The 17,945-nt window shown below is 42.3% G+C and overlaps 1 protein-coding gene across 1 annotated transcript in view; it reads right to left on the bottom strand.

Moving 5' to 3' along the window:
- Positions 1-17,945, bottom strand: part of LOC122540021 (coiled-coil domain-containing protein 162-like) — a 62,882-nt gene that overhangs the window by 5,882 nt on the left and 39,055 nt on the right. Inside the window, exons 13-17 of the mRNA XM_043675318.1 lie at positions 15,105-15,239; positions 8,745-8,897; positions 7,879-8,088; positions 6,137-6,257; positions 675-740 (exon numbers count right to left, since the gene is read on the bottom strand). Coding sequence (XP_043531253.1) covers positions 675-740; positions 6,137-6,257; positions 7,879-8,088; positions 8,745-8,897; positions 15,105-15,239 — 685 coding nt within the window. The remainder of the gene's footprint in view (positions 1-674; positions 741-6,136; positions 6,258-7,878; positions 8,089-8,744; positions 8,898-15,104; positions 15,240-17,945) is intronic.

Raw genomic sequence — 17,945 nt, 5'->3', positions numbered from 1 at the left:
TGGAGGTGTAGAGGGATTGGATATCCATGGTGAAGATGAGGCGTTGGGGGCCGGGGAAACGGAAGTCTTGGAGGAGGTGGAGGGCGTGGGTGGTGTCTCGAATGTATGTGGGGAGTTCCTGGACTAGGTTGGACTGAACAGTCTGTTACTGTGTTACGACTCTGACTCAGGGTTATACAGCTCTGAAACTCCCTGCCTTGGCAGGAGGTGGGGTAGGTCCATTGAATATTTTAAAGACAGGTGGATGAATATCTAGGTGGATCGGAGAGTCCAGAGTTATTTGGGGAGGTGGTGTAGCTGGGAATGTGCATTTTGAAATCACAAACAGATTAGACATAATTTTATTGAATGGCAGTACAGGATCAAGGGACAGAGTGGTCTGCTGCTGGCTCTATGGAGAGCAAGCTTAGATTCAACAGCCTCCAAAGGGTTATAACCATAATTCCATGACTTAAAACCTACCTCTTTGATAACTATGGCCATCTTTTGTAGCTTATGCAAAATCTTTGGTTCAACTGCTGAGATACCTTGATGTTTTACTAAATAAACTAGTAAATAAAAGTTGTCATTCCAGTCATTGGGAGAAATCAGCCCACAGAACAATTACAGCTGTCTCCGTGTCGGATCTGCCCAGTTGACTAAAATAAGTTAGGTGAAGATTTATTTGTGTCTACCTGGTAAAATACTTCTGAAGCTGCTTGCACTGCGACAAAGATATGATGGTAATTTCTTCCTGTTCTCTGTAGAGGTATTTCAGAAATAAGAAAATTATTACAAATACAGACAGTTGAAGGTATGCTGTGTATTCCTGCTTCCTCGTTACTTTGGCAGGAGGAGCATGACTTTGGCAAATTTCTGCTTTCACCATCTGTGAATTTGCACCAACACATGATTTTTTTTTTAAAAATCTGCTTTTGTGTTTTGAGACATTTACCTGCTGTTTTACATATTGATTTAATTAACATCCCAAAAGGAAATGAAGTAAAGCAATAGTTTTTGTGGCTGTATTACCAGAGTTCAAAAGTACTATCTTCTAATTGCTACTTCTAAAATTTGCATCTTTGTTTCAGAGTAAGTTTGTGCCCTGTGATTCTATTGCTGCAGAGACTAATAGCTTTTGAAATAAATGTGACAAAATGTTTCAATTCAAGATTTTTGCTGTAATAAACTAAAATCAACATCAACTAAATATCAGAGTAGACTCTGGATATTCCACACACAGAAAAGGTACTTTCCCTGTTAACGAACCAACTCAACCAAAAACCCATGCCACATTTGCATATTATGTCATTCATCAGACATGTACGCCTGTAAAGTCCCACATTCCTGTGTCTATTTAATAGGCTCTCTTCTCCCTTTCACACGAGGTGAGTCTTTCAGTGTCCCTTGAAAGTTCCTTGTTCTGTAAATTTCTGCAAAAAAAATTCAAACAATTACAGGGAACCCCTATTATCCGAAGTCCTTGGGCGGGCAGGTTTTCATTCGGGTAATTGATTATTCGGTAAATTGACTTGATGTTATGCACTGCCCATAATTACTTTTAAAAAGCATGTGTACAGTTTTTATTTCATCTGATCACTAAAATCTGTATTTCACTGCATATCGCTTAAAAATTCATGACATTTTACAACTCATCACTCTTTCTGTACCTGTACAATAAAAAGAATTCATTGATGTGGAGGTTGGTTATTATTTCCGAAGACATTATCCAGCCGCTGTTGCTTGAAGTGCTGTGTCTTTGCAAACAGTAACATTTGGCGAAGATGCATCAATTTAACGGCATCAACTTCATCTTGTGCTTCGTACCACTCCATGCAAAGTCGCAAACTGTCAATAGCTTCATTAATGGGGACGGGAGGTGGTGACGGTATCAGATTTTCCTTGCTATCCACACATTCCTGCTGTTCCTCTGTGACTACGTTGACTATTTGATCACTGGTGAGCGTCTCTGTTCCAATTTCGTTGTCACAGTTTACCCAAGCATCAATCTCTGTCTCTGCAAAGTCTCCTAAACCCAGCTGTCTGCAGTTTTCGGTGATGTCAGTGATTATGCTTTGATCTGGACTGGTGTCCACTTCACAGGCAGGGCTCCCAATACACAAACTATTGTACCAACAGTCTGCAATTGTTGATGACTTGATGCAGTCCCAAGATTCAGCAATCCTGAATACAGCATCCTTGACTGTAATTGCCTTAATGATTTCCTACAGTCCTTTGTCAGCATTGGCTTCACCCAGGACAGCACGCAACATATCACTGTGGTAACATTTTTCATAATTGCAATGATTCCCTGATCAAGGAGCCGTAACCTTGAAGTGGTGTTGGGTGGTAAAAACAAACACTTGATAGCTGATTGTAACTGGCTGCCTTTCACAGTGTAAGCCCCCGCGTTCTCAACAAGCAGAAGGCCAGATACGGGAATTCCCTTTTCGCGCTGCTGTGAAAACCACAAAAATACAGCTTGGTCGAGTTGCTCATCCTTTGCTGGCTTCATGGATTTTCTTTTTAGAGCATTTGCAGTGTCACTTAGGCTGATGAATTTCTCAATCGCTGGTCTTGCTTTCTTGATGTCAGACACTGTCGCTATCCCAATGTTGTACTCCTGTGCAATCCTCGATGCCTTTTTACCACGATCCAGCTGCTGTAAAATCTCACTTTTCTGTTCAATTGTCACTGTGGTGTGCTTTCTCTTCAGACATGGTAAGTACAGTATGTACAACAAACTCGATCAGTTACACCAGATACGAACTCAAAGTCATAGAGGGAATGAAGACACTACTGATTTTGTCATGCATTTTAGAATCTTTCAGCACATGTGTTAAAATTTTTTCAATACTACAACAATTTGTTGGACCAATGTCATAAAGCTAGATTACTTAGTGTGGAAACAGGCCCTTCGGCCGAACAAGTCCACACCGACCCACCCAACTATATTTACCCCTTCACTTAACACTATGGGCAGTTTAGCATAGCCAATTCACCTAACCTGCACATTTTTGGACTGTGGGAGGAAACCAGAGCACACCCACACAGAGAATGTGCAAATTCCACATAGTCACGTCAACTGAGGTGGGAATTGAACCCAGGTCTCTGGCGCTGTGAGGCAGCAGGGCTAACCACTGTGCCACCATGTTACCTAACTATTGTTGGTTAAAATTATGTTAACACTGCTACAATTGACTGACTGAGATTGTTGCAGCAGTATCATTAACACCTTTTTTATGCAACATTTGCAGATCTTCAGTGCAGGCAATCCTCAGTACCCTGTGTTGCTATCAAAAGACATGATGGCGACACCATTATCAGTAATGCCACTTTGTTGTAACAGTTTCACGGGACTGTCAGATTTTGTTCGGATAATCTGGTTTTCGAATCGTTGGTATTCGAATAATCGAGTTTCTACTGTAATCCCATCTCACCAGCATCTGTTTGTGCTTTCCATATTCCTCTACGGGTCTCTGTGTGAAATTGAGTGTCTGTATCAAGCCAGAACAGTCACCTTTCTTTTGTTTAGATCAGAGTGGTGCTGGAAAAGCACAGCAGGTCAGGCAACATCAGAGGAGCAGGAAAATCGACGTTTCGGGCAAAAGCCCTTCATCAGGAATAGAGGCAGGGAGCTTCCAGGGTGGAGGTTAATCTCTCCACCCTGGAGACTATAGGTGGTTATACCACATATGGAGGTCCTGCATTGAGCTGCTACAATGTAATGTTTGTTTGAAATTTTTTATCTGACTGTGTGTCAATCCTTTTAAGGATGTCTTATTTCTAACTCTGTTAAGTAATGCAACAATTTTTATTCCTCTTTTGTATCCAAGATAGTGCCATAAGAGGCAGACATTGTAAAAGCTTTTCTCTGTCCTTCTACAATGGAGTACACATGACAGTAAAGAATACTCTATTCTATTCTAAAAGTCTTGCTTTCCATAATGCCTGATCATGGAATTCGCTCCCTACATTGCTCTCCCTTTCTTTCCTGCTTCAAGACAAACCTCTCTCTTGTAGTTTAGAGCAGATATAAACCCAGGCAGCTTGTTGTCAGTGGTCATCCATGAAGGAGATGGATATGTTGCTATACAGCACTGTGTTATATCAATCTCGCAACTGCACCAAACGCCAACAACATATGATCAGTTCCCTTCCGAGTCACTCACTAGCCAGACTTGAAAATGTATCATTGCTAGGTCAAAATCCTGGAATTACCTACCTAACAGCAATGTGTGTTTACCTACAACAAATGGACTACAGTAGTCTGAGAAGGCAGCTCGCCACCACCTTAAGACCAACTGGGGATGGACAATAATGCTGGTCCAGGCAGTGATGCCCACGTCCCATGAATGAATTAAAGTCAATCAAAAGCACCATCCACTATCAGATGTCCACTTGAGGCAGTCAAGGTAAGGACTGGAGTCTGTCTCACAACAGTCCAGGGAGTGGGTCACTGTCACTTCTGCAGGCTCAGTGTAACCAGTCTAAGGATTATTGGATCATGGGTCAGGGAGATGCATGGAGATTGGTCAGGGGAATAGGGCACAGTCAGTTCTAGGGTTCAGCAGATTGACTGTCATTGATGGCTATCAGGGAATATTATTATTGTAGGAAGGTGGGGTACTCAATGCTGGAATTGGGGGCAGCAACCTAGGACCTGAGGTTGCAAGGCCGGTTAAGGAGGAAACTGAATTCCGAAGTGTGGAGGTTATGCTTCAATTAAGCTGGGCACTAGTGAGAACAGATCTGGAGTGCTGTGTATAGTCACCTTATTAAAGGAAGGATGTAAATATGAAGGAAACAGTTCAAAAATCTATCAGACTTATATCTGGAATGGGCAGTTTTCCTTCTAAGGAAAGGTTGGAATGACTATGCTTGAACTGCCTTTTAGAGGAGTAAAAGGAAATTTGATTGATTAGATATAGGATGGGAATTCCAAAGATTCGGATATAGGCAGCCAAAGGCCCAGCCACCAGTGGTGAGCAATTAAAATTACAGACATGCAAAAGGCTACTATTGGAGGAGTGCTGTGATCTCAGAGGATTGTAGGACTGGCTGAGATTACAGAGACAGGGAGTGGAATAATGGAGTTAATTCAAGATAAAAAGGAGAATTTTAAAGTTGACCTCTTGCCAGATTACGAACCAATGTAAGTTTAGTGAGCACAAGGTTAATGAGTGAATGGTGGGAATCAGAACATGGCTGTGTAAGGAACGGAGTTTATAGTGGAGGCTGAAGACAATGATTTCTTTCATCCCCGATGTCAGATGTTGGGAACAGTTGCCTTTGAGTCATAAGTTTCCAGGTTCAATTTTCACACAATGTCAACATAAATGTTAACACTGCACTGCATTACTGAGGAAGCACAACATTGCTGCAAAAGCTGTCTTTTGGATGGCATGTTAAACTGAATCCCCATCTGCCTTGTCTGGTGGATATAAGACAATGTGCAGTACTTTGAAGAAAAATATGGGAGTTATCCCTGAAGACCAGGCCAATATTTATCCCGTGATCAATATCACAGGAGAGAGAGAGATTGTCTGGTCCTTATCACATTGCTGTTTGTGGGAGTTTGCTATATCTCTATATTGGCTGCAACATTTCTTACATGAGAATAATAACTACAATTCAGTAAATACTTCATTAGTTGCAAAGTGCTTTGAGATGTCCAGTTGTGAAAAATGCGAGACTTATCTGTTAATTTCCCTTTTTTTTCTCTTTTAACATTTAGTTGGAGGAAATTTCAGCCTCTTCAATATGAATATTGACAAGCATAATGACAAATTAGAGACAGTAAAATGGTGAGGAGAGGTAGTGGTCAGGTAATGTTAGAACCTGATGTAATGCCATCACTGTGACGCAGGAAGTTAAGAAATAAAAAGGGGTTAAGAAGAAATCTCGAGGTATAGTACTTGTAATGGAGCAGGGAACACAGTGAAGCCAAAGCAGCAGGCTGTGGACAAACATTGTAGTGGAAAGCCTGGATCTAATTGTTCCAGGATATATCATGTATCTGCAGAATACACTTCCTGTGATTTATTTATACACTTAGTTGCATGTATTTTGAGAGTATAGCTGCAATTCAAATATCACAGGCACATAGTACTGGTCATAAATGAGGATAAATAATCCATCACTACTTCTGTTTTACCTGTAGCACTGCCTCTTAGAGACAAAGCTACCTCAAAGTCACACATCTGGTTCTGCAATTCACTGACTCGTTGGAAGGCATCTAGTTTCAAGTTGCGCTCCTGGACCAGCTTACAGCGTACCTAACAAATAACAGAAAGCAGATGTACAGCAAAGCTATTTACAGCAAGATTCTCAAACACCATTTCATACAATGGGCAACTGTAATAAATGTGTAGATATATTCTTTGTAGAGAAATCTAATCTGTCTTTATAATGGGTATAAAGAGTCTTAAAGAAAGGGCTACAAGAAGATACATGACTTCTTTTGTGCATTCAACTGCAGTCAAGGCAAATCATCAGACTGTGGTAGCTTAAGAGTGAATCACAAAGGGTTATTAAATAATTCATAGAATCCAAGATTGTGAATTGAACTGTCAGAAGGGATGAAGTTTCTATCTTGTTGAACAGAAGACATGAAGGACATCGTGAGGAATTCCAATATTACTCACTTTGGTTTGTCTACATAAGCAGTCATTTTGTTTGATTTTGATAAAATGTTTGAACATTGGAAAAAGGATCTTGAAACAGAAATTGTTCACAACAGGGAGTCAGGGCCATAGGACATAGTAGCAGAATTAGGCCATTTGACCCATCAAATCTGATGTGCAAGGGAGACATCCAGGACAAACTAGCTAAAGGACTGCTAGACTGAACCGGGATCCCACCAGTAACTATCAGCAGTGTTGTAACAATGAAACACAACACAGGGGTCTTCACCCATTTCCAGAACCTATTCTGCTTAATGTGTGAGCAACCTCCAACTATCCAACTGCAGAAGCCGAATCTGACTTCATAATTCAACCCTTACACTTCAGAAAGAGAATTTTCAAACAATCTATGACTGCAATGCAATTACAGACTGATTGTCATCTTCATAAATTTATCCTTTAAATATTTGTAGTCAAGAGTGTGGTGCTGGAAAAGCACATCAGGTCAGGCAGCATTGAGGAGCAGGAGAATCAACAGTTTGGGCATAAGCCCTTCATCAAGCACTTTTTAAATGTTTGTATTTGTACTTTAATAACTTTTAACACATTTTACTTAAATAACTCTGCAATAGTTGTGTAATAAACTAACCATTTATCTTGTTTAAACCATAAAGCTGAGCTGCTAATTATTTTTTAAGTGAAACACAAAAAATATGAGCTTGAGAACGATGAAGAGAAATTTCTTCACTCAGTGGGTGGTGAATCTATGGAATTCCTTACTCTTTGGACTGTGGACTCAGTCATAGAGGACATTCAAGTCAAAGATGGATGGATTTTTACACATTATTAATATCAAGGAAGACAGGTATCGTGCAATAAACGGAGTTGAGATAGAAGATCAGCCATGATTTCATCGAATGATGGAGCAGGGCTGAATGGCCTACTCCTTTTTCTTGTGTATTTATTTAAGAAAGTGCCAATGCAGTCCTACTGACCCTTGTTTCTGCAAATACAGGAGCTAATGAATAAATGTTCACTAATGTGCACTCATACAGTTTCCAGTACTTGTCTGGAAAGACAAGGAAAGCATCCAGAACTCCGTCATAAAATAAATTCATTTTGAGAAACCAATGCTCTGTGAGTTACATGAGGAGGATATTATTCCTTACTTAAGAAAAATATCAAACCAATGCATATTAGCATTGCAGCTGTCATTGGGACCAGTTTCTGTAAGACATGATGGACAGAAGGATGCTTTTTTGTCACACTGTACCTGTTTGATCTCCTTATCGATCTTATTGTGCTGGATTTGAGCCATTTTGGAAGATCTCTCAAACTCAGTGCTTAGTAGATGGAACCTCTGTTCCTTCTCCTCCATGTCATTCAACAGTCGTTCCATGTTGGATGCTTTCACACTGTCCAGCTGCTGTCGGCTCTTCAACTCTTGAGAAGCCTTGTGCTCATACTCCTTCAGCAGCCATTTCTGTGGTCAACAAAAACTCAGACATATGGCACCATGAGTGACATCTTTGAGGGCATTACCTGCTTATCAAGACATTTTACTCTTCGAAGGACTAATATTTTCTGACCTTTTACACATAATATAGAAAAAAAGGACGTTTTTGTTCAATTCATTCTTGGGATGAAGGTGTTCCTGGCTAGGCCACCATTTATTGCCCATTCATAATTGCTCAGAGGGCAGTTAAGAGTCAACCACATTGCTGTGGGTCTGGAGTCAAGTGTAGGCCAGATCAGATAAGAATGGCTGTTTCTTGTTGCCTTTAGGTGTACTTGCTGCAAGTACCACTGTTGTAATGTACGAAATGGCAGACAGACTGCAAGGCCTGCCTTTATGCTGCTATGGCCAGATATTTTCCTTTTATTACTAGCAATGGGGTTGGTCTATTGATTTGTACAGGATGTAGAATGATAGTTGTTTGTAAAGGTTGGAAAGAAGAGGATTATTCAAGGGTGATTTAGAGATATTCTTGACAGATAAAGGAGTCGGAGAGCATGGGGAGGGGAAAGGAGAGGTGGGTTTAGGTCACAAAAATCAAAACGAACGGCAGATCTGGCTCAAAAGGTTAAATGGCCTACTCCTGCTCCTAAGTTCGAGAAGATATGGAGTTCTGGGAATACCTCTTTTTCCAGTTCTTTCTTCATTTTATCATTCTCCGACTGGGACTTGCTCAGAGCTTTCTGTACAGCAGAGAGTTGCTGACGCAGTAAAAGCACCTCCTCTTCCGCCAGCATTTTAATATTGAGATAACGTTTCTTGACTTTTACGACTTCCTGTGAACATAAAGGACAACTGGTCAAAAACAAGATGCCAATTTCGTCCCAGCGGCTCTCATTTAGCTTTTCAAGCAAAAGTTGATTGAGAAGGGAGGGTAGAAAGAGGTGCTTCTATTCAAAGGTCTGTTCTTTACGTGGTGACATGTGAGAAATAGCTGAAACCTCTGCAGGTTTGCAGTGTTCAGAACCAGGTTGCCTCAATCTTTGCCCACTTTTCTTGTCCCTTGCTCGAATTAATTTTCCATCTGGTGGTCAGATCAGGATACCTAGATCTTGAGGCAAACAAAGAGCAAAATTGCTCCCACAGAATCAGGAGGCACTTAAACCATAAAACCAAGAGATATAGGAGCAGAAATTAGGCCATTCAGCCCATCAAGTCTGCTCCACCATTCAATAATGGCTGATACGTTTCTCAACCTCATTCTCCCACTTTCTCCCCATAACCCTTGATCCCCCTACTCAGGAACCTATCTAACTCTGTCTTAAATATACTCAATGACCTGGTCCCTACAACCATCTGTGGCAATGTATTCTATAGATTCACCACTCTCTGGCTGAAAAGTTTCTTTTTATCTCCATTCTAAAAGGTCTTCCCTTTATTCTAAGGTTGTGCCCTTGGGTCCTAGTCTCTCCTACCAATGGAAACATTTTCCCAACATCTACTCTGCCGAGGCCTGTCAGTATTCTGTACTTTTCAATTAGATGCCCCTCATCCTTCTAGACTCCATCAAGTATAAACGCAGAGTCCTCAAATGTTGCTCATATGTTAAGCTTTTCATTCTTGGGACCATTTTTGTGAACCTCCTCTGAACACGCTCCAGAGTCAGCACATCCCCCCTGAGATATGGGGCCCAAAGCTGTGCACAATATTCCAAATGTGGTCTGACCAGAGCCTTATGGAGCCTCAGAATTACATCCTGTTTTTATATTCAAGTCCTCCCAAAATAAATGCCATCATTGCATTTGCCTTTCTAATTACTGACTCAACCTGCAAGTTTACCTTAAGAGAATCCTGGACTCGAACTTCCAAGGCTCTTTGCACTTCAGACTTCTGAATTTTCTCCCCATTTAGAAAATAGTCCTTGCCTCTGTTCTTCCTTTCAAGGTGCATGACCTCACACGTTCCCACATAGTACTCCATCTGCCACTTCTTTGCCCATTTTCCTAACATGTCCAAATTCTTCAGCAGCCTCTCTGCCTCCTCAATACTACCTGTCCCTCTACCTACTGTTGTATAGTCTGCATATGTAGCCAGAATGCCCTCAGTTCCTTCACCTAGGAGAACAACAAAATGAAGAAAGAATTGGAAAAACAGGTATTCCCAGAAACTCCATATCTTCTTGAACTTAGGAACAGGAGTAGGCCATTCAACCTTTTGAGCCAAGTCTGCCATTAGTTATGACCTTTATGGCCTCAACCCAACACACACATCTTACAAAGTGAACTGAACCATTAGCTGTGGAAATGCAGCACCTCATGCAGGTTCACCTTCTAGCTTTTGAACATCGGAGGCATGTCCCCATCTTCTGGCAAAAAACTTCGGAAGTAGGGGTGACATTTTCCCCCATTTGTCCCAAAGTGGTAAATAAAACAATAAAAGTGACAAGGACTCTAAACTCAGGGCACCCCCGTGTCAGGCCACAGACTGAAGGCTGATCCCAAGTAACCTTTTATCTGTTCCTGAGAATCACAGTCTTTCAGAATTACTACAGTGTGGACAAAGGCCATTCAGCCCATCGTGCCTGCATTGGATCTGTTCCCTACTGTACGAGATGTACCTTTAAGAGGGATTTGTTCTATCCTGGCCCTCTTGAAGGGGCTTTTTGTCCACCTGGTGCAGAGGTGTCTGATCCACGGACAGCAGAGTAAATAGCTTTGGGTTTTAAAAAATAGATAAAAGACGTATGAGTGGGTGGAGACAGGCCCACAGACACCCACTGTTTTAGATTTGTTTTCAGTTGTTGAAGTTGAGGGTTTTAAGTTGAAGTTGCTAGATACAGCTCTCTCTCTCTCTCTCTCTCCACTGCTGCAAAAAACACGGGCTCTCTCTCTCTGCTGGTATATTCATCCTTTCAGTTTCTCCTGGACTGAAGAGACAGCAAGTGAGGGAAATGTTTTGCTAAGGGTGTATTTATGTGATGCTGCTGCATTGGAACAGTTGACGAATGGTAACTAAATAATATATCATTTTGTTAAGTATTTTAATAGTTAAAGTTACCAATTTTTCTTTTAAGTCTTGTATTTTAGAAGTCTGTTTTACTTAAAGCCTAGTAGTATGACCAATCGAATCACATCTGGAACACAGCACCTTGCACTTGTCTTTAAGTAAGATAAAAGTTAGGGTCTAGGCTATCTCATTGATACATTTTGAAAGGGGTTTGATCTAGTCCATAGAGCTGGTGCAAATCCACTGTGTTTTCCCCAAATCCCTGCGCACCATTTCTATCAAAAAATCATTCAATGCCCTCTTGAATGCCTTCATTAAATAAATATTCACTCTTATAAACCACTATCTCGACCATGTAATGAACCGTACCCACCGTGGTGCTGATATGGATTTCCCACCTGGAAGTTGGGTATGTCAGTTCAAGTTTGGCCCATGAGTGAGAGTGTGCGTGTGAGTGCGCATGTCTATCTGTGCATGTGTGTCTGTGTGCACATGTGTGTGCATATGTGTGTGGGTGTGTCTGTATCGTGGGTACGTTTGTGCGTGTGTATGTGTGTATGGGTGTGTCTGTATCTGTATGTGTGTTTGTGGGTGGGGTGTGTATCTGTGTGAGAGCATGTGTGTCTGTGTGTGTCAATGTGTGTATGGGGGTGTCTATCTGTGTCTATATCTGTGTGTGTGTGAGCATGTGTGTCTGTGTGTGCGTGAGCATGTGTGTCTGTTTGTGTGTGTATGGGTGTGTCTGTATCTGTGTGTATGTCTGTGTATGCGTGCGCGTATGGTTGTGTGTTTGGCAGTGTTTCCAGCCACACTCTCTCCTGTGCCATCCACAGTTGCTGCTGATCCAGTATGAAAACCAGGAGTTACGGAGTCTGGTCCGGGCCCTCTGAAAAGGGAGTCCCCAGGAGCCAGTTCGAGGATTGGGTGTAAAGCTGGGTCCAAAGGTGGTCACAGGAAATTGAAGAGGGATCTGGGATCCTGGAAAACGTAACTGAGAGGCCGGAAGAAATTGAGAACCCACCAAACCTAACAGGAGCAAGGAGCAAAGGCGAAACCGAGAGGGGCCAAAGGAAGGGGCTCCAGGCAGTGAGTTGCACAGCACAGGCTGAATGTCAGTCAGCTGTGAGAGATCCCGGGGAGGAAGTAGAGGAAGGAGCTGAGACAGAGCTCGAGGTTACCTAGGAAGTCAATGATGGAGCACCTTTTGATAAGATTGAACAGCTAGGCAGAAAGCAAGTATTCTGGCATTCCAAGGCATGATAGCATTGGAGGGAGTTAAATGGAGTCCTTAAGAGGAAAAAGTAAAATCCATCTGCAGGAAGACCAAAGTGTAAACGTGACTTAAGTGGCTCACAGTAGTTACTGACTTCTGGGTGTGTTGCCATTATTTCTGTGGTATTTGTCTTAGAATCATAGAATCCCTACAGTGTGGAAGTGGGCAATACTATCTGTTTTTTAATGTGCAGAGAATTGTTATTAACCACAGCTTGTGGTAAGTTAACTTTTACTTCATGTTGATTTTTGATATTAACGCATTGTGGGCATTACTTCTAGTTGATGGGGGTCAATCATCTCAGTCCAAGAATGCTTCTGCAGGAGTTCCTCAGGATAGTACCCTAGGCACAACCATCTTCAGCTAATTTATCAATGACTTCCCCTCCATGTTAAGTTCAGAAGTGAGGATGTTCACCGATTATTGCACAATGTTCAGCACTATTCATGACTCCTCAGATACTGAAGCAGTCCACGTCCAAATGGGCAGCATGGTGGCTCAGTGGTGAGGACTGCTGCCTCACAGTGCCAGGGACCCAGGTTCGATTCCAGCCTTGGGTGACTGTCTATGTGGAGTTTGCACATTCTCCCGGTGCCTGTGCGGGTTTCTCCGGATGCTCCGGTTTCCTCCCACAGTCCAAAGATGTGCAGCTCAGGTGAATTGGCCATTTAAATTGCCCATAGTGTTAGGTGCTTCAGTCAGAGGGAATGGGTCTGGGTGGGTTTCTCTTTGGACGGTCAGTGTGTACTTGTTGGGCCGAAGAGCCTGTTTTCACATTGTAGGGAATCTAATCTAATCAAATGCAACAAGATCTGGATGGTATCCAGGCCTGGGCTGACAAGTGGCAAATAATATTCGCACCACATGAGTGCCAGACAATAACCCTGGGCTGTTGGCATTCAGGAGTATTACCACTGCTCAATTCCCTTCTGTTGACATCCTGTGAGTTACCAGTAACCCAAACTGAATTGGGAGTGACTCACTTCCTGTCTCCCCACTGCCTGTGCAACATCCACAAGGGTCAAGTCAGGGCCATGACTGAATCCTGGCCTTTTGCCCAGATGATGCAGCAACAACAACACTCAAGAAGCTTAACACCATCTAGTACAAACTAGCCACTTGACTGACATCACATCTGCCACCTTCAAGATTTACTTCCTTCACCACTGATCCCACAGTAGCAGCAATGTTGCATGAACTCTCCAAGCCTCCATCAATAACACCTTCCAAACTTGTGACCTCAATCACCTAGGACAAGGGAAGCAGATATATGGGAATACCAACCAGAAAATTACCTTCCAAGCATCTCTCCTTCCTGACTTGGAACTAAGGGCAGCACGGTGGCTAAGTGGTTAGCACTGTTGCCTCACAGCGCCAGAGACCTGGGTTCGAATCCAACCTCAGAAGACTGTCTGTGTGGGTTTCGTCCCATGGTCCAAAGATGTGCTGGTTAGGTGGATTGGCCATGCTAAATTGTCTACAATGTCCAGGGATATGCAGACTAGGTGGATTAGCCATGGGAAATACTGGGTTGTGGGGATGGGTCTGGGTGGGATGCTCTCTGGAGGTTTGGCGTGGATCCGATGGGCTGAATGACCTGCTTCCACACTTCCACTGGGTCAGAATCTAGGGACGCCCTTCCAAAGAGTACCATGTTCTCCCTGTACCCCGAGGATGGCCATGCTCACATCTACCTTCGACAGAACAATGGGGGATTGACAATAAATGCTGTCCGAGCTACGATGACAAGGGCGGCACAATGGCACAGTGGTGCGCCAGAGACCCGGGTTCAATTCCTGCCTCAGGCAACTGACTGTGTGGAGTTTGCACATTCTCCCTGTGTTAGCGTGGGTTTCCTCCGGGTGCTCCGGTTTCCTCCCACAGTCCAAAAATGTGCAGGTTAGGTGAATTGGCCATGCTAAATTGCCCGTAGTGTTAGGCAAAGGGGTAAATGTAGGGGAATGGGTGTGGGTGGGTTGCGCTTCGGCGGGTCGGTGTGGACTTATTGGCCTGAAGGGCCTGTTTCCACACTGTAAGTAATCTAATCTAATCTAATCTAAAAAAAAGAGCCACAGTGGCTCAGTGGTTAGCACTGCTGCCTCACAGCACCTGGCAGTTGGGTTCAATTCCAGCATCAAGTGACTGTTTGTGCGGAGTTTGCACATTCTCCCTGTGTCTCCCACAATCTAAAGCTGTGCAGGTTAGGTGAATTGGTCAGAGGGAAATGTAGATTAATAGTGTAAGGGAATAGGTCTTGGTAGGTTACATTTTGGAGGGTCGGTGTGGACTTGTTGGGCCAAAGGGCCTGTTTCCACACTATTGGGATTTCATGATTCTATGAAATAACAAAAAAATCAAATTTACCTCATGTTAATGTCAGGTGTTAGAGTATAAGATAGCTATTGTAAGCCCATTGTGCTTATGCTAGCTCTTTGAGAGATCTGTCTGAATAGTTTCACTCAACGGCTCCTTCCTTGTAGCCCTGCATTTTATTTTTAAGTATAGATCAAATTTCTTCTCACGCCTCAAATTCCAGACCACAAACAACAAATATAGTCACTGTTTAAAAGGTTACAAGAAATATTCTGTAAAAAGACTTTAAGTTTTAGATGGCCACTGGCAGATCACTGATGATCTATGAAATGCTGGAGGTAAAAATTACACTCCTTGCTAATTATCAGACCATTGCTAATGCTTTAATGTTGTTATCAAGGTTGCATATCGATTTATAAACTTCGTGCTTTCTCAAAACATTTTGCCTCACCTGCTCCAAGACAGTGCAAGATCGTTGGAACTGTTTCTGCTTTACTGTCTGTCGCCAGCAGCTCAGCGTTTTCAGCTGACAAACCAATCTCTCCAGTTTACTGTTCTCTTCCCGTAAGGACTGTAGCTGATTTTGCTGGGAAAACAAAAATAGCAATAAAAGTTCCCTCTTTCACTCTGTTCTTCAAAGACTCCCCAACCCATTTGCAACTCCCATACAGGCTCTATTTCAGTAAAATCACAAAGCCATCATGGTTATCATTCTCTTATTACAATAAATGTCACTTATAGTTCAATATTCCATAATATTAAAATACATCTACACAGCCCATCCTCAGTCCATTCATCTCTGGAGTGAAAGAACCAAATGTGCTCCCTTAACAAAGTCAGGTTTGGACCTAAGAGAACAGAGTGCAGTAAGCTGAGAGGGTGACAGGTCAGAATGGGTGAGGGAAGCAGAGAAATGAAAGCAGCCAATGTCACGCCAACAGTCCTCAATAAAGAGATAACGGACAGGTAAGCGGCTAGAGGGTCCGGATGGAAGGAGTGTATTGGAGACAAATGAAAGGATCCATTGTGTTGGGAGAGAACACCTGCCCAAAGAAAGTAGCATGGAGCAAAGGATAATTTTGATTGCCTTTCCATTAAGTGTCTTGTTTAATCTCAATAGAGCTGATCTATTTTTTGCTATGCACACCTACTTTTCATCAACACCACTTTTCCACACAATTAGCACTGCCTTTGCCCTTTGCTCTGGGAACCTTTCTCATCTGTTCCATGTGCTCCTCCTGCCTATTTTCTCTCAGCATTAAATCCATCACATTTCCAGCCCCCTTTCAGGTAATAATTTCATACCTGTTCTGCTTGCCTTCACTTTTCATATCTTCTCTCTCTCTCCTCCCTTATAGTGTTTCTAATATATGTCATTAATATGGTTTTGTATTTTACTTGTATTTATTTTAATGTTTTTCTGCATCTGTTTTCTGTTGTTTTCAGTACAACCTGCTTCAAAATCGATCTATGATGAGTAAAAGATTGCTATTTGTTGAAGTAATCTGGAGATTGATAAATCACCAATATTAAGCTGAACTGCAAAAAATTGGGCTGACAGCCAGAAACAGCAGACTTCCCCAAATAGATCAAAGAAAATGGACAAATCACAGAACCATTACAGTGCAGAAGGAGACCATCATGTCTGCATTGATCTATTATCTAATGTCAATCTGCTGCCTTTTCCCCATATCTCTTCACACCAATACTGTTTTCCCTGGACAGGGGTGATCTTATAGAGGTTTACAAATTCATGAGGGGCATGGATAGGATAAATAGACAAAGTCTTTTCCCTGGGATGGGGAAGTCCAGAACTAGAGGGCATCAGCTTAGGGTGAGAAGGAAAGATATAAAAAAAGACCTAAGAGGCAACTTTTTCACGCAGAGGGTAGTACGTGCATGGAATGAATGAGCTGCCAGAGGAAGTGGTGGAGGCTAGTACAATTGTGACATTTAAAAGGCATTTGGCTGGGTCTATGAATAGGAAGGATTTGGTGGGATATGAGCCGTGTGCTGGCAGGTGGGACTAGATTGGGTTGGGATTTCTGGTTGGCATGGACGGGTTGGACCGAAGGTCTGTTTCCATGCTGTACATCGCTATGACTCTTATGGCTGTGACTGTAAAAACAAATCTGATGCCCTCCTGAATGCCCAAGTTGAACCTGCCTCCACCACATTTCCAGGCAGTGCATTCCATATCCTAACGACTTGTTGTGTGAAAACATTTTTTCTCGCATTACCCTTGCTTCATTTTAAATCTAGGCCCTCTCATTCTTGTTTTTTGTTACAAACATAGATAGTTTATCCTTATCTACTCTGTCCTGCCTACTCATAATTTTGAAAACCTCAATCAGTTCTCCATTTAGTCTTCTCTCCAAGAACAGTCTGAACTTCTTCAAAGTATCTTCATAACTGAAGTTTGTCTGCACTCACTCCAAAGCATTTGCATCTATCCTATAATGTGGCACTGTCGAAGAGTGTGGTGCTGGAAAAGCACAGCCGGTCAAGTAGCATCCGAGGAGCAGGAGAGTTGATATTTCAAGCATAAGCTCTTCATCAAAACATCAACTCTCCTGCTCCGCCGATGTTGCCTGATCAGCTGTGCTTTCCCAGCACCACACTCTGCAACTCTGATCTCCAGCATGTGCAGTCCTCACGTTCTCCTATAATGTAGCACCCATAACTGTACACAATATTCCAACTGAGGTCTAATGAGTGTGTTGTACAAGTTCATCATCACCTCCCTGATCTTGTACTCTATCCCTCTATTAATAAAGCTGAAAACACCACATACTTTATTTACTGGTCCCCCTATCTGTTCTCCCGCCTTCAACGATCTGTGCATATGCACATACAGGATAAAGTGTTAAATGCTGAAATTAGTCTAAAATGAGAAAGTGCTGAAAAAACTCAACATTTCTGGCAGTGTCTACAGAGAGAAAAACAAAGTTAAAGTTTCAGGATCTGAAGAAGAGTCATTGGACACAAAAAGTTTTTCTATGCACAGATGCTGGTAGGCCTGCTGAGTTTCTCCAGCACTGTTTATTTTTAGTTCAGATGTCCAGCAGCTGCAGTATTTTGCATTTATTTGAGAACTCTAATTAGTTGACTGGCAAAAATCTCTTTAAGGCTTAAGATGAGGACATTTCTCTAAGATCCTTTCCAATGAGTTGGTTCCCAACCCCACTGTTAGAAGTTTATCTTATGAATTACTGCTTTTATCGTAAGTTGAAAAGCTCCCTGACAAACCCTCTGAAACAGTTCCTTGGAACATATTTGATCCAGAAAGTGC

This window comes from Chiloscyllium plagiosum, chromosome 3, assembly GCF_004010195.1.
Source record: "Chiloscyllium plagiosum isolate BGI_BamShark_2017 chromosome 3, ASM401019v2, whole genome shotgun sequence".
Taxonomy (NCBI): domain Eukaryota; kingdom Metazoa; phylum Chordata; class Chondrichthyes; order Orectolobiformes; family Hemiscylliidae; genus Chiloscyllium; species Chiloscyllium plagiosum.
Note: the sequence above shows the minus strand (reverse complement) of the source record. Positions and strands in the feature narration are given on the sequence as shown.